The sequence below is a fragment of the Rhinatrema bivittatum genome, chromosome 5, assembly GCF_901001135.1.
Source record: "Rhinatrema bivittatum chromosome 5, aRhiBiv1.1, whole genome shotgun sequence".
NCBI classification, from domain to species: Eukaryota; Metazoa; Chordata; class Amphibia; order Gymnophiona; family Rhinatrematidae; genus Rhinatrema; species Rhinatrema bivittatum.
Window position 1 is genome coordinate 23,284,875 of NC_042619.1, and position 16,853 is coordinate 23,301,727.

General features: G+C 43.7%; 1 protein-coding gene across 2 annotated transcripts in view; it reads left to right on the forward strand.

Moving 5' to 3' along the window:
* FCHSD2 (FCH and double SH3 domains 2) overlaps nt 1-16,853 on the forward strand; it is a 537,915-nt gene that overhangs the window by 194,876 nt on the left and 326,186 nt on the right. For both annotated transcript variants that reach the window (XM_029602137.1, XM_029602138.1), the window contains exon 4: nt 9,901-9,977. In XM_029602137.1, coding sequence (XP_029457997.1) covers nt 9,901-9,977 — 77 coding nt within the window. The remainder of the gene's footprint in view (nt 1-9,900; nt 9,978-16,853) is intronic.

Consider the following 16,853-nt stretch of genomic DNA (forward strand, 5'->3'; position numbering starts at 1 on the left):
TTCACTGCAATCTTCAACTTGCGACTCTTCACATGTAATGGCTAATTCAGCCTGCTTATTGACAGAAAAAGCAAGTTTGCTTACCATAAACAGTGTTTTCTGTTGCTAGATGAATTAGCCGTGGAATACCCTCCTGCCTCCCTGGACAGTCAACTACTTAGATAAACTCTGGTATAGACTGAGGAAACTCATGAAGAAGCAATGCCTGTGTGGAAAGTCTCACACATACTTAGTAAAGTTCAAAACTCTCGTAGCTTGGAGAGTTGAGTTAATTTGGTGCCGCTAGATGACGTCAACCAATGTAATGGCTAATTCATTCTGCTATCTTTGGAAAACAATGTTTATGGAAAGCAAACTTGATGTCTATAAAAAAAAAATCTTGTTCCCAGTTTTACTTTCTGGTATTTTTTCTTCTATTTGCATTCTTGACTACTTTCCCAGGTTCTTAGCTTTTCCAGATAGTCACCTATCTTTCTCTTTCTGTGATTCCTGTAGTTTTTGAACACTACCTTTTCAGAAAATTCTAACAGGAGTTGATTTGTACACTGCAGTGCCTGCTTAGCTGCGTTGTACAAATCAACTCCTTTTCATCACTTATAAGGTCAAAAATTCTTTAATGATGTCAATTTCACAATGGATACCTCTGAATGTCTGTAACACCATCCCACCAACCTCAACCCACCTCCTGAAAACTCACCCTGAATCAGTGCCCCCTTACAACGGTCCATATAAAAAGTATCAGACTGATCCTTATAAAGACACTCGTGTGTCGTCGTCCCCCCCCCCCCCCCCCCCCCCCCCCCCGATGTTCACTGGACTCCTATGCCTAACAAGGAGCTGTAGCAATGTGGCGTGCCTAACATACACTCGCTGGCTGAGGAAAATTTGGAGTTAAGTGCGTTAGTGCTGGGAATGCCTATGCCCTGCCCCTTTTCCATATGCACGCCCTTCCTGGCTATTTAAAATTTGTGTAGCTCCCACGCAACCCATTTATGTGTGTATGTGGCTGTTTTTGTGCGCGCAAGGCTTTTAAAATCTACCTCTTAATGTGGAGTTGCAGGGTCTTTGTGTGCATAGCTTTCCAGATGTTGCCCTTTTTTCTCATTTCTATCCAAGTGTTTGTTTTACTTTCCTGTTAACTTTCACTTATCTTAAGGCTTTGTTCAGCCATCCCTGACTATCCTAGTTTAAAGCCCTCCTTCAGTAGGTTTGCCAGTCTGTGCTGGAAGATGCTGCTTTTCTTTGACAAGTGGACCCCATCTCTAATCAGCATCCCTTGAAATATCATCCCATGGTCCAGGAAGCTGAAACGCTGTTGTTGACGCTACCTGTACAGTCATTCATTTTCAGAATGCAAGCTTCCCTGCCTGAGCCTTTAACTTTAAGGATGGATGAGAATACTACTATATGCTTTACCCTTTCTTCCAGATCCATGAAGTCATTTTTGATATGATCTGTTTGGTACATACCAATATCATTCATGTCAACATGGATGAAAATTATCAATTAGTAGTTAGTTAGACTTGAGGATTTCAGTAATGTCTTGGATTTTGGCACCCAACAGACAGCACACCTCCTGAGACAATGTCTGGTTGGCAAATGGATGTCTCCATGCCTCTCAGAAGTGAGTCAGCCATGACCACTAATCTCCACTTCCTAGGTGCAGTGGTTGTTGAGCCCACTGCAGTTTTGGGGTGTGCATGTTTTGGTTCCTTCTCATCCTGAGATGTTTTTTCCTCCACTTTCAGGACTGCATACAGATCAAGGGAAACTGGAATTGAGGTGTAGTGTCTAGTGGCAGCAGTAATCTGGGTCCAGCTGTTGTCTTGTAGTCCAGTTTCACCTTTGCCTCTCCTTGAGTTTTCCATCTGTTTCATTTAGCATTTCATTGATGTATATATAGAAACATAGAAAACAGAAATGACGGCAGAAAAAGACCAAATGGCCCATCGTCTGCCCAGCAAGCTCCCACACTTATTTCCCCATACTTATCTGTTTCACAGACCACCAGGTTCAGGGCCCTTGTTGGTAACCGTTTGATTCGAATTTCCTGCCACCCCTGCCATTGATGCAGAGAATAATGTTAGTTGATTCAGAGGTGAATTTGTAAGGCTTAATGGTTAAGGGTAGTAACTGCCGCATCAAGCAAATTACCCGATGCTTGTTTACCCAGACTGCACAGATCAATGCCTTGTTGGATGTTGTCTGAATGTAAATCCTCTTTTCCACATTTCCCCATGCTGTTGAAGCAGAGAGCAATGCTGCATATGTATTCAAAGTGAAGTATCAGGCTTAATTGGTTTAGGGTAGTAACCGCCGCAATAAGCAAGCTACCCCCACGCTTATTTGTTTACCCAGACTGTGTAGTTCAGTCCTTGTTGGTTGTTTGAATGCAAATCCTCTTTTCCACATTTCCCCTTGCCGTTAAAGCAGAGAGCAATGTTGGGGTTGCATTAACCGTGTGAAGGCTTATTAAGTAAGGGTAGTAATCACCAGGTAGTAGCCACCTTTCCAGCAAGCCACCCCCATGGCTCTTCTCTTCATTCCCATCCTCTAGCCTTTATGGATCCACAGTGTTTATCCCATACACCTTTGAAATCCTTCACAGTTTGTCTTCACCACTTCCTCCGGAAGGGCATTCCAGGCATTCACCACCCTCTCCGTGAAGAAATACTTCCTGACATTGGTTCTGAGTCTTCTTCCCTGGAGTTTCAAATAGTGAACCCTAGTTCTACTGATTTTTTTCCCAACGGAAAAGGTTTGTTGACCATGGATCACTAAACCCTTTCAAGTATCTGAAAGTCTGTATTATATCACCCCTGCTCCTCTCCTCCTCTCCTCCAGGGTATACATATTTAGGTTCTTCAATCTCTCCTCATAAGTCATTTTAGGAAGACCATTCACCTTTTTGGTCACCTTCTCTGGACTGCCTCCATCCTCTGTCCCTTTGGAGATACGGTCGCCAGAATTGAACACAGTACTCCAGGTGAGGCCTCACCAAGGCTCTGTACAAGGGGATTATCACTTTCTTTCTCTTACTAGATATTCCTCTCTCTATGCAGCCCAGCATTCTTCTGGCTTTAGCTAACACCTTGTCATATTGTTTCGCCAACTTCAGATCATTAGACACTATCCACCGCAAGGTCTCTCTTCTGCTCCATGCACATCAACCCTTCACCCCCCATCAAATACAGTTCTTTTGGATTTCCACTCCCCATATGTATGACTCTGCACTTCTTGGCATTGAATCTCAGCTGCAATATCTTCGACCACTCTTCCAGCTTCCTTAAATCCCATCTCATTCTCTCCACTCCCTCCGGCGTGTCCACTCTGTTGCAGATCTTAGTATCATCCGCAAAAAGACAAACCTTTACTTTCTATCCCGTCTGCCATGTTGCTCACAAAGATATTGAACAGGACCGGTCCCAACACAGATCCTTGCGGCACTCCGCTTAACACTGCTCTCTCTTCAGAGTAAGTTCTATTTACCATCACACGTCTTCTGTCCGTCAACCAGTTTGCAATCCAGGCCACCACCACCTTGCCACTCACGCCTAAGCTTTTCATTTTATTCACAAGCCTCCTGTGCGGGACCATATCAAATGCTTTGCTGAAATCCAAGTAGATGACATCTTCCTCTTCCAATTCCCTAGTCACCCAATCAAAAAAGCCAATCAGATTTGTCTGACAGGACCTTCCCCTGGTGAATCCATGCTGCCTCTGGTCCAGCAATTCTTCTGACTGTAGATAGTTCACTATTCTTTCTTCAGCAGTGACTCCATTACTTTTCCCACCATCAAGGTGAGGCTAACCGGCCTCTAGTTTCCAGTAGTTTCCAATATAGTCCTCATTGTCTCAGATGCTTCTTAGTCTTGCTGCCTCCCCTCTGAATTCCACCACTTGTTTCCTGAGGAGTGGACCCGCCACTCAACCAGTTCCTCCCTGTGGATCTGGACAGACGTAGAAGTAGTGATAGCTTTGACAATACGTTTCCTGTCCATCCTTTAGCTGTTTGGCATTTCCTGCACCTGTTGAAAGAAATGAAAAGGCCTACTAAAGTCCCTGCATATGCCCAATGTAGTTTTTCTCAAAAGGAGTTTCAAGAATTCAAAAGGAATTTTCCTGGCTGAGAGGATGAGTGCATTAGTGTAGGGAGAAATGGAGGTAATTGAGCTGAAGTGGATTATTTGTGTTTTTGTTAGCTGCATTATGTGTTGGTCTAGATTGATTACTGCCTCTCAATATATTTAAGAACATGATTTCCTTTTAAGAACAAAAGTTGTGCCGCTTTTCATATCTAGCCTCATTTTAGATGTTCATTTCAGGCGTGCACCAGCTTTGACAGTGGGCCCCTGACAACTACATTTCATGTTTGTAAGCTTTCACCCAGCAGAGTTTGGTCCCCACTTTTCTATGTCTCAGTTGTGGTCAGGCTGCAAGCGAGGCAGGTGCTACCAACAGGGTATCTGATAGAAAATGAGAAGAGACCCTGTAGGTGGCATCGAACTTTAGGAAAGGTTCACAGCGCCTACATGGTGATTACGTACACAGTCATATACTACAGAGTGCTGAGTAATGTTACTTTGTCCTTTTGCTAGTTTGAAGACTTTATTAAATATGATTAGCTACAGAAATGGAATTTAGTGTTGACAGGACACATTTAATTAAGGGCCCCATCTCACAGAAGATTGCATTCAGCTACGTAGTGTGAGTTAAATTACAACTCAGCTGACTGTTTCCTAAAGTTTAGCCTCATGAGATTATCAGTTATACATTCCAGTCCTACATAATGCATTTCTTTTCTCTCTTGACATGGTTTGCTAATTATATGAATCTTATGTGAAGACTTTTTAAAGACCATTTTATTTAAAAACAGATTATAGTAGCTAGCTAGAATTGAAATCTGGATTTCAAATAGCAGGGAAATATTTATTTAAAAGTATTTATATTCTGCCTCTTCCACTGTTCGAGGAAGGTAACAACAAAAATACATAAAAATGTCATAGCTAACAAAAATACTAAGGTCCGACACTAAAACTTCAAAACATAGATAAAATAAACTATAAAAACATAAAAGAAAACCCATCTGGCCAGTACAAAGCAGCATTCCAGATATTTCTAGTAAACCATGGGCAGCTGATCTGTGTTCATGAAAGAATATTAATACATATTATAGAGTAAATCCACATGGCAGAACTGTTTATAAATTAATGTGGAAAGCTTATATTTTCCCTCTATTGGACTGGTAGCCAATGGATGGAACAAAGTACCGGTGTAGTGTGGTCACACATACTGGCACCAGTTAAAACTCATGTGGCTGAATTTTGTGCAATTTGCAAGGCTCTCATAGTGTGGGCTGACAATTCAACAAAAAGTGAATTACAGTAATCCATTTCTGTAAGAACAAGCATTTGAAGTACTGTACAAAAATCAGTAAATGCTAAAGGATTATCTCCACCACCTAGCAAATGGAGGTGGAGGAGACACACTTTTTCAGTGACATCACTTGGTCTCTGTTCTTTATATATTTGTCCCATCTCTTGTACATCACTTCATGCATCTGACAAAATGGACTCTGTCCTCAAAAGCTCATGCTTTAATAAATTAGCCTATAAGGTACCACTTAATTCCTGTCTTTTTATCATCACTTGGTATATAGCTGATGCTGCATCGGCAATAGCCAGTATCGCTCTGTCTCCAGTAGAGAGTGGACTCCGGTTGGACTAGTGCAGTAGGATTCCTTGGCTCCCAGGACCCTGACCTTTGGGCCAGATCCCTAGTAGAGCTTCCTCATAGGGCAATAGTGTGCATGCTGTTTTCCTGGTGGAGCAGTATCTGTCTCTAGGGCAACAAGTTTAGTGATTGTTCCCCTAGTGGACTAGGCCTGGTTCATGGCTTCTAGGGTTCCCTTTGGGGCCTGGTTGAACAGTGCCTGGTTAGTAACTTCCAGGTGCCCGTTGGAATCTGAGCATGGCCCGGCAGATGGCTCAGGATCCTCTTGGGGGGGGGGGGGGAGGAGACACAGGTCTGGTAAGGGAAGCCTTTGGCAGAGTCCCCTCTACCTAAGGCTGGTGGTTGTGGGCCCTCCCCCGCCTTCAAGCCATGTTCCCGCCCCTCCCAAACCTACTGCACTTGGGTTTAATCACTTACCTCTGGACTGACTGAGCTAGGCAGCAGCAGTAAAGTTGCTTTTATCAAAAGTAAATAGTATAGCAAACTGCGGCCCTTCAGTGGCTGACCTAGCAGAGCATTTACAGAGCTGTGAGCAGGCCCTTGGGGTCGAGCGGGCGATCCCAGGCAGAGAAGCTCTTTTATGTTTATATATGCACAGGTGGTGTGAATCCAGCAAGGCTGTGCATTCAATGGGCTTCATGTTAAAGACATTATTAAGGCCTTTAGTTTAAGCCAAGCATGAAGGACCTATTTTACTCTTGCTTTCCTTGTGTGCTTGCACAAAAGTTCCCGAGCTCAGTATAAAAACCACCGCTTGCTCTTATCCCAAACTCCTTGAATCCCAGTCTCTCTCAGTGCTGGCTCTTAAAACATTTTTGTGTGGGCAAAAAAAATTGTTAGCTCCTTAGTGCTGGAGTCCAGGAATCTTAGTAAAAACCCTTCTTCCCTTTCCCTAGGGAAGAAGGATCCTACTAAGGCTCCTGGATGCTGGGATGTAATGTCCTTCTGCCCTAGGCTGGCTAGTGAACCTTGGGTTTCTAGGAGACCTCCTCCACTGGATTCCCTTGTGACCAGCAAGAGAGCTGATCATGGTGATCCATGGTCCCATGGAAAACCAGGAATAAGGAGCGTTTGCTTCTAAAAGGGGCTCCTCTTTCTTCAGGTTATTCCAGAAAGAGGGGCTGCTTGAAGCCCAGGGATGGCAAACTCCAGTCCTTGAGTGCCACAAAGGGGCCAGGTTTTCAGGATATCTACAATGAATATGCATGAGAAAAATTAGCATGCACTGCCTTCATTGTATGCAGATCTATCTTATGCATATTCATTGTGGTTATCCTGAAAACCCGGCCTGTTTGTGGCACCCAAAAACTGGAGCTCGCCATCCCTGTTCTAGCCTAACCTTTGTGTTGACACCATGGCATTCTCCATGAACCCTTAAAAAAAAATAAATAAATAAAAGGCAACAGATTCAGAATTTGAGGCCTGTCTTAGTAACTCTTCCCTTTTGGGGGGTTATTGTTTGTGCAGGTTCTGGGAGGACCGAGACCCCTGGTGTCTGCCATCCTCAAGACTTGAAACTATGGTGCCTTTTGGATTCCAGAAGCATTAGCCTGGGGAGATGGTGCTCTGTCTAGATATTGATCAGCCTATTTGTAGGGTGATGACAAGAATTGTAGATACAGCCTATGGGAGGGCTGATGAGAACCCCCAACAAAACAATTCTGTGAGTGATTCCTCACCTTATTAGGCCAATGATTCTGATCATGGTATTGGGATGGGTGTTCCAATACCTTGATGGCTAAAAGTATATCTGCTATGGAACCTGCACATACTTTTCTCCATGGACAAGGTAGGGCAAGTATCAGCCATATAAGTGGATGACATCAGTTTATGGTGCTGACAGGAAGTGCTATCAGAGCTCAAAGACTGAGAAGGTCTTTTAGAATATGCATGGATCTTACCACGCAGCTGCCACCACGTGAGTCTCCTTAGTATATTTTATTCTGCTAGTGCAAAAGAATGTTTTGTTTTTTCTAAACACAAAGCCACTTATTTTTCCGTTAGTGACTTTTAATTTTTTTTTAATTCACAAGTCTCCTTAAAAAAAAAGAGTCTTGATTGCATTCATTCCTTTTCAAAATGATGGACAGCAAGTTGGGGTTTTGTCCCATTGTTTTTAAAGATGACTGTTGGATCAGCATAACTTTGTCTGCTTTCTTGGGCTTTCCCATAATGATTTAACTGTGTGGCTTATGCTCGCATTTCTCCAAGGGCCATAAGAGTTGAGAAGGTGAAGCATTCTTGGCACAGAGGCTGTCACCTAGATCAAAAAAAGACCAGGTCTTCTCATGATCAGTGCTGGGATTCTGAGAAGCCTCAATGCAGATGCCATGCACCATCCAAAATTGGTGGTGATAAATTCAGTGCCTTCAGCACTAAAAAGTGCATGCTCTGTACTAATACGTCATTTGCGCAGATGGTCCCCTTTGGCAGATTCTCCTTGGCACAGAAAAGTTATCATTGCTATCCATAAGCAAGATCAGAACACCATCTGCTTCGCAGACAGTCTTCTTATTCTACTTAATATCCCACCTCTCCTTGTACATCAAAGTGGCTACTAATACTTAGCATTTCTATAGCACTACACAGCATATGTAGTGCTGTGTAAACACAAAAAGACAGTCCCTGCTCAATAGAGCTTGCAGTCTAATAAGACAAACTACAGGACAAGAGACTTGAAGCATTTCATAAAGCTAGACAATGGTTAAAAACAGAAGTAGTTAGTTAATGAGGCTAAAAGCAGACATTCAGGCCTAAGATTTAAAAGCAGCTTCAAAAAGGTGGATCTTTAGATGGGTAGATGGGATTTAAAAAAGGGTGAGAGGGGGAACATGACCCATCAGTTCAGGAAGACTATTCCAAGCACACAGCACAGCCACATGGAAAGCATGGAGTCTGTAATTGGCATTAGAGGAGCAGGGCACACACAGGAGTGATTTATCCGATGAGCAGAGTGCATGAGGAGGGGTGTAGAGAGAGATAAGAGAGGAGAAGATTGAAGTGCTACAAAGTGAAGACATTTGTAGATGAGAAAGAGGAGCTTGAACTATATGTGGGAGCAGATAGGGAGCCAATGCAGTGACTTCAGAAGAGGGGTTACGTGAACATAGTGACTTTGGCAAAAGGTAAGTCGTGTAGCTGAACTTAGAGCAGACTGCAGTGGAGATAGATGGAGAATGGGCTCACCTTAGACTGCAAAAAAACCCCCAAAACCCCCGACCTGGTATACTACATAGAAGAATCAATATCTTCAGTCATCTGAGTTATTCATTTCCTTTGATCCCTAACAGTACACAGGAGGACCCTTTCCAATTGGCTAGCAGACTATATTGCCCTCTGTTATGCTCTAGCTGGTTTATAGCTGGGTGATGCTGTCCAAGTACCTCAGTTAAGAGCAATGACCACCTCTGTGGCCCATCTGAGGTCCGCTTCCATCAAGAAGATTTGCAAAACGTGCCAACCCTTTCATATCACTGTGATCTGGACAACGCATCCTGAAGAGACGTTGCATTTGGACAAGCCATTCTGTATAACTTTGGCAACTAGACAGTCAACTCTCCCCATTCAGTGGTACTTATGTTATTGCTGAAGCTCGACCTCTACCTCCCGTGGCAGCCCTTAGCTCTGGATTCCCCACCTGTGTGGCTGATTTCAGCTGCATGTTGACGGAGAAAGCGTAACTGCTTACCTGTATTGGGAATTCTCTGTAAATAGCTGGATAAATTGGCCAAATATTCCTCCCCACCCCCTGAAGAGTTCACACCTATATTTAAAGCTAGAATGAACCTAGGGGCTCAGGAGGCAGCAGCCACGCTGGAACTCCCATGCATGTTCAATGAGGCCTCTCTTGATATTTTTTGAGCTCTGAAGATCTGGTCTGTATTTATGCCTTTGTATGATGTCACCCACTATCCTGCTGTCTACAGGGAACTCCCATTACAAGTAAGCAATTACGCTATCCTAGAAACTAGTAACTGTACTTTTTGATCCTATGTGACATGTTTAATCTCCTTTCAGACATGAAATGTTACTTGTGATTCTATTTTAATTGTATGTCTGATACAGCAGATTATTCTGCTTTTGTTTAAATTGTGTATATTACCAGGAAGCAATTAAGTTCCCTTTTATTACATGGTTTTCATCTTTAAATTTGTGTTTATTTTCTAGGCAGTTCAGAAATTGGCTAGTCAGTATCTAAAGAAGGATTGGCCTGGAATAAAGGCGGATGAAAGAAGCAATTATAGGTATTTAACAACAAACTTTTTTTATACCTAAATTTAGAATAGGCCAACTGGTAATATAAACTCAAGGGAAAAATGTGCTTCTCCCTAAATACAGATAATTGTGCTTTTGTAGAATATTGGCAAGTGAAATTCAGTTTCCTGTTATTTTAACAACTTTCTCCTGTAGTGAATCTGAAGTTAGAAGTTCTGTAAGTACACAGTGTAAATGTTTAATTAGATACAAGCTTAAAGTAAAGAAAACAGTTTTAAACATTTATACCATATATTCTTCAATGTAAACGTTTGTATATTAATGTCTTACGATAGTCTCTTCAATCCTGAGGTGCTTTAGCATCTTTCATTTGGAGTGGAGTCCTAAAGTTTAAAATAATGGGCTTGGTTTTTAACTGCATAAACTCTTATTTTGAATCCAAAAAGGGGTGGAGTGGGGATGGAGGAGAGCTGAGAATGGATAAAGTTCTCTTGTGCTGCATAACATTTATGTGAAGATGACTTTAAATGCCAAGACCTATGCAAGACCCCTGGAAGTTTTGTTGAGACTCATGTAATTGGAAACCTGAGATTCCCAAATATCAAGCAGGAATAATCTCAGATGAGATTCTGCCCTTGCTGGTGGATATGTTGGGGAATCTGCACATAGTGTGAATTTGGCCATCTTCAACTTTGGAGCTAGGTTCATTGATACAGACCTCCTCCTTGCTCAACCCCTGCTCACTGTGGGCTTCTTAAGTGTACAGCTGCCGCGCTCCCCCAGTATTCATTCTGGATAAGATGCTGAATTGTTTAATCAATTTGATTGACCACCCTTCCATACAGTGTCGTCAGAGTGGTTTACAATAAAATCCAATAAATTATAAAAACTTAAACACAACTAAAATACATTATACAAAAATCCAACACAATTAAAATATACAATTTGCAAACTGTTTCCCCAATATCAGAGAGAGAGACTAGTTAACCTAAATTGGTCACAACTCATAAGCTTGGATTCTGATGGGGCAATACTTTCATTTCCATGGAGGGAGGGAGAGAACAGGTATGGTCTGTTAGACTCCCATGTAGCCCATTTCCTAAGGTTTATCTTATCCCTGATTTTCTAGGATTTTAATAATCCAGTGTATACTTCCAATCCGGTTCATCCCATGTGCCAGTAAATGCCCAGAAACTGAATACAATTTAAGGCTACAGAACATAATCAGTTATATGTCAAAAAATGACAGTGTGGATATGCCTTCACTGTATTATCCCAAAGTGGGGATCAATATTGATCAAAATCCTGGTGCTGTGAAGTGCTAATTAGTAATCTTGTGATATATCCTGAAGTAAAGATCAGTATAGAATTTTTCCTGCATTTAAGGGAAGAACTGTTTGGGTTTTTTAAATTTCATTAGCTTATTAGCTTTTATATAACCTATTTACAGTGTGTTTGTAATACTTATTAAAGGAAATCTCAGAATACTTGGGGGATGTTATAGTAAGATGCAGGAGGGAAGTTCTGGAGTCTGAATTTAGGTTCTTAGGTAGGAAATTGAAATCCAGAACCTCCAGGGTTGCATTCTCAGACATGTTCCCCATTCCAAGCACAAGACCCTGGAGGTTGGTTGAGCTTGAATCTTAATGCATGGATGAGATGATGGTGCAGGGAAGAGGGCTTTAGTTTTGTTAGGAACTGGGCATCATTTTGGGGAAGAGGGTGCCTGTTCCGACAGGATGGGCTCCACCTTAACCAGACTGGAACCAGGCTGCTGGCACTACCCTTTAAAAAGGGGAGAGAGCAGCTTTTAAATTAAATCAAGGGGAAAAGCCAACAGTCACTCATATACATGATTCAGAGGGAGATGTCTTATTTAATTTATTTATTTATTGACATTTGATATTCTGCTTTCTACCATGAATGGTCTTAAAGCAGATTACAATAAAATTGACACAAGTTGCAACAGTATCAAATCAATAGAAAATAGTAAATGTGTGTTTGCATTCAAAGACAGATTTATAGTTAGGTTCTTCATTGCTGCTGGAGTAATAGGTTACAACAGTATCAAATTAACAAATTGCAAATGAGTATCTGTACATTCAATGACAGATTCATTGTTCTTCATAGCTTGCTAGAAGTAGAGAACTCTGTAGTAACAAGGTTGTTGGACAGGCAGTTTCTCTTGGGAATGCTTGGCTGAAAAAGCCATGCTTCAGTTTTTTCCTAAAGGTGAGACCGATAACTTCCAAGAGTAAGGATAATGGAAGCATGTTCTAAATATTTAGTGCCTAATAGCTGAAGGCCTGAAGTCTGGTTCAGGATACTCTTGCAGAGGATAGAGGCAGGGTGGAAAACAGAGCCACTTTGGAGGATCTGAGTTTTCTTGAGGGGGGGGGGGGGGGGGGCATAACGGAGAAGCAGTTGTGAGAGGGATTTTGGGGCCTGTTTGATGCACTTGAAGATGAAAATGTGTGTTGAACTTGATCCTGATCTCTATTGGTAGCCAGTGTAGCTGAGAGAGAATCAGTTTTATGTGGTCTGATGCTTTTGCTTCTTCTAGGATTCTTGCGATTGTGTTTTGTACGAGCTGGAGCTATTTCATATTGTATTGGGAGATGCCATTGAATAATGAATTGCAGTAGTTTATTCTGCTGTTGATTAGTGCATGGATTACTATAACTAGGTTGTTTGTCCAGGTAGTTTCGTAGTTAGCAGATCTGGCATAGGTGCAAGAATGACATTTTTATTACTTTGATGTGTGTTTCCATGCTGAGGTTTTGATCGTAAGCTTTGTACTGATTCTTTGAAGTGTAATAGGGTGTCCAGGGTAGGATGGTGAGCAAAGGGAATGATCTGTGTGACTAAACCAGAGAAGTTTCAGTTTAGAGGGGTTAAGTTTGATTAAGCCAATGAGCCACTGTTGCAAGACAATTAGTGAGATTTGAGATGGAGGGTGATTTGAGCAACTCCGATTTTGACACACAGTTCAATGTTGTCTGCAAAAAGAGGACACTTGTCGTTGAAAGTCTGAATGAAGTCACATAAGGGATGGATGCAAATGTTAAAAAGAATTGGGGAGAGGACCAAGCCTTGAGGGAAGTCCACACGTGAGAGCTCAAGGTTTTGAGGGTTTGTTGGCCCAAGTGATGGATTGGGTTCTGTTAGAAGATTCAACAAGACCCTCAACACTGAATCAGAACATAAGAAGGTGCCATAGTGCCATAGTGGGTGCCATAGTGGGTCCATCAAGCCCAGCATTCCAACAGTGGCCAATCCATGATACAAATACTTGGCAAGTACCCAAGCATTAAATAGATATGCTATCAGTGCCGGTAATAAACAGTGGATGTTTCCTAAGTGGTTGACTCAGTCGAAGGCAGAAGAGAGATCTAGGAAAACGAGAAGAGAATCACAACCTTGATCAGTGTCTAAGTGGATGCTATTAGTGATGCTAGCAGGACAGATTCTGTTCCATGACCTTTCCTTAAAGTCAGATTGAGTGTGTAAAATTTTGCATTCTTCAAGGTAGTTGAGGAGTTGAAGATAATCTACTATTTCTACAAGTTTAGACTAGAATGGAAGTTTTGAGACCGGGTGATAATTCTCATATTTTGAGATCTGACCCAGGTTTCTTCAGAATTGGTTTGATATACTTTTGAGTGAGTGAGGGAAGTTGCCTTGTCTGCCTTTATTATTTGCTAATAAGCAGATTGTAAATCAAAGGGAAATTAAAACAAAACAAAAGAAAAATCCAAATAAAAAAATACTTTAAAATGTCTGTATTGATTGATGAGCCTGATATTGGGGCTGGTCAAAATGGTAGAAGCCATTCTTAAAAACATAATCACTTTCTATATAGATAGACATGGCTTAATAGGAAAGTGTCAACATGATTTTAGAAAAGGGAAGTGAATTTGGATTTTCAGAAGGCATTTGACAAAGCCCCACATGAAATTTTTGAGTAAATTTACAAGACATTGCTATAGATTGTGAAATGGATAAAAGACAGGAAAAAGAGGGTAGGATGAAATGGTCAGTTTTCCAAATGGACAAAGGTCGTTACTAGAGTAACACAAGGATCGGTACTGGGACCTATGCTATTTAACATTCTCACAGGACAAGCAGGATGGTTGTCCTCACAAATGGGTGACATCGAGGATGGAGCCCACCACGGAAAACTTCTGTCAAAGTTTAAACAGAACTTTGACTGGCCCCTACTGGGCATGCCCAGCAAGGCACTGACCCTGCAGCCAGCAGGGGTCTCCCTTCAGTCTTCTTTTTTCCGCGCAGCAGTTGCCACGCGGTGAAAGGAGCTCTCTAACCACGTTCCTGACAGGAATTTGGAAATTAATTTCCTAAGAAAATTTGCCCCTCAGGGGTCTCCCTTCGACAAATTTTTTAGTCATCTTACGGAACCCGGTAAGTTTTTTGCCTTCTTCCATCGACTGCCGTCGATTTTGGCCCTTGAGGCCTGTGGGCACTTACCGATCCCCAGCCTAAATTTTGGCTTCCAGCCATGGCAACGGGGTTCCGTCGTTGTCCGGATTGTACCCGGACTATGTCCATCACAGACCCCCACAGGGTTTGTGTAATGTGTTTGGGTAGTGGGCATGATGTCCTGACTTGCACCAAATGTGCCTTAATGACACCCAAGGGTCGCAAAGCCAGGATGGAGAAGATGGGGCTCCTCTTCCATGCACCAACCCCAACGCCATTGATAGCATCGACATCATCGGAACCGGCACCGTCGAAGTTGTACCATCATCGTCAACCCTCCGGTGACCGTCCGCCATCGATCGCTTCTCGGCCGTCGACTCCCGTCCCTTCCCCGGATGGGCGAGGGGATCGGAAAGAAAAGCACCGCCATCGACGGCATAAGTCTCGGCCTGTCGAGGATCCACAGCCATCGACCTCTGTTCAAGCCGAGCCACCGACAAAGAAGCCGCGAACAGACCGGACGCCCTCCACGTCTCGTTCGCCGGCATCGAGGAAACCCTCACCCTCTCGGGGTGTGGGGGCCGTGATCCCACCGGTTACGGTGGTCCCTCCGGCCCTGCCTCAGCCTCCCTCTCCCGTCGAGCCGGGTATGGTTACCCCTGGTCTCCGGGCAGAACTGGACCGGCTGGTCCAGGAGGCCATCGAGAAAGCGATGAAGAAATTACAATCTCCATCGGCACCGTCTCCGGCACCGGTTCCAGTGCCGCCCCCGGCACCGACGCCGGCACCGGCTTCGCCACCGAGGAGGGAACCGACCACCGAGCCGTTGATACAAGCACTAGCACCGCTACTGAGCCGCATGGAGGCACTCATGACGGCCCTTCCATCAGTGATTCCAGTGCCATCGACAACACCACCGTCTCCGACTGGTTTCTCATCGGCAGGAGAAACACCGTTTCGAATTCCCCCTTCCGGGGTAGTTCCATCGGTACCTTCGGGTATATCTCCACCGATTTATCCTTCGGCTCCATCGATTCCGCGCCAGGCACCGATTCCATCGGCAGCACCGAAGCCATCGATGCCATTTCTGGTTCCACCTACCGCACCGATTCCACCTCGGTTTCCATCGATGCCTTTAGAGCCTCAGCCAGGTCCATCAGGGCTACAAGCCACACATGATCCCTACGATACCTGGGGTGATGATGATGATACCTCTTCTGACACAGATCTGCCTTCGCCACCATCTCCTACAGAGAGTAGAAAAAGATCTCCTCCTGAGGATCTATCTTTCATTAATTTTGTGAAAGAAATGTCAGAAGTTGTACCTTTTCAACTACAGTCTGAAGCTGATGACAGACACCAGATGATGGAACTACTTCAATTTCTGGATGCTCCAAAAATCATCGCTTCCATCCCTATACACCAGGTGTTTTTGGATCTGCTCAAGAAAAACTGGGAATCTCCCTCATCGGTGTCACCAGTTAACAAGAAAGCTGACTCCACATATCTTGTCCAGTCAGCACCAGGTTTCCAAAAACCTCAACTGGATCATCGCTCTGTTGTGGTTGAGTCCGCGCAGAAGAAGGCCAAGCGTCTTAAGCCGCACTCTTCTACCCCACCTACCAGGGACAACAAGTTCCTGGATAGTGTAGGACGGAAAGTGTATCATGGAGCTACGTTGATTTCACGCATAGCTTCATATCAACTTACATGACTCAATACAACAGAGCCATCTTTAAGCAGATGCAAGACTATGCTGACACGTTGCCGGACCAATACCAACCACAGCTTCAAGCCCTTCTTCACAAGGGATTTGAGGCAGGGAAGCACGAGATTAGGACTGCCTATGACATATTCGATGCTTCCACGAAGGTTTCAGCCACAGCCATCTCAGCCAGACGTTGGGCTTGGTTAAAGTCATCCAACCTTCGCCCAGAAGTCCAAGATCGTCTTGCTGATTTGCCCTGCTTAGGCGACAATTTGTTTGGAGAGCAAATTCAACAAATTGTGGCGGAGTTAAAAGACCACCATGAGACGTTGAAACAACTCTCATCTGTCCCACCTGAGGTGACCTCCAAGCAACCGCAAAAGAAGGACTCTAAGAAGTCGTTCTTTCGACCACGTCGCTACTACCCTCCGTCAACTAGGGCTCGTCCTGCACGGTCCTCTAACAGGCCTCAGCCTCGTCAGCCGAGAAAGCAAAGACCTACTGTAGCCCCACCTCCTGGGCCTACGGCGGGCCTTTGACTTCCCTCTATTGAGCACATGCCATCTCCCTCTTCCACACATCCCTGTGGGGGGTCGACTGTTCCACTTCTTACACCGTTGGAAACAGATCACCTCAGATCAGTGGGTGCTAGCAATTATCGCACAGGGTTACCACCTCAACTTCATAACACTTCCGCCAGACTCCCCGCCCCTTCAGGCATGGAGTCTAACCAGCCATTTCACTCAATTACATCAAG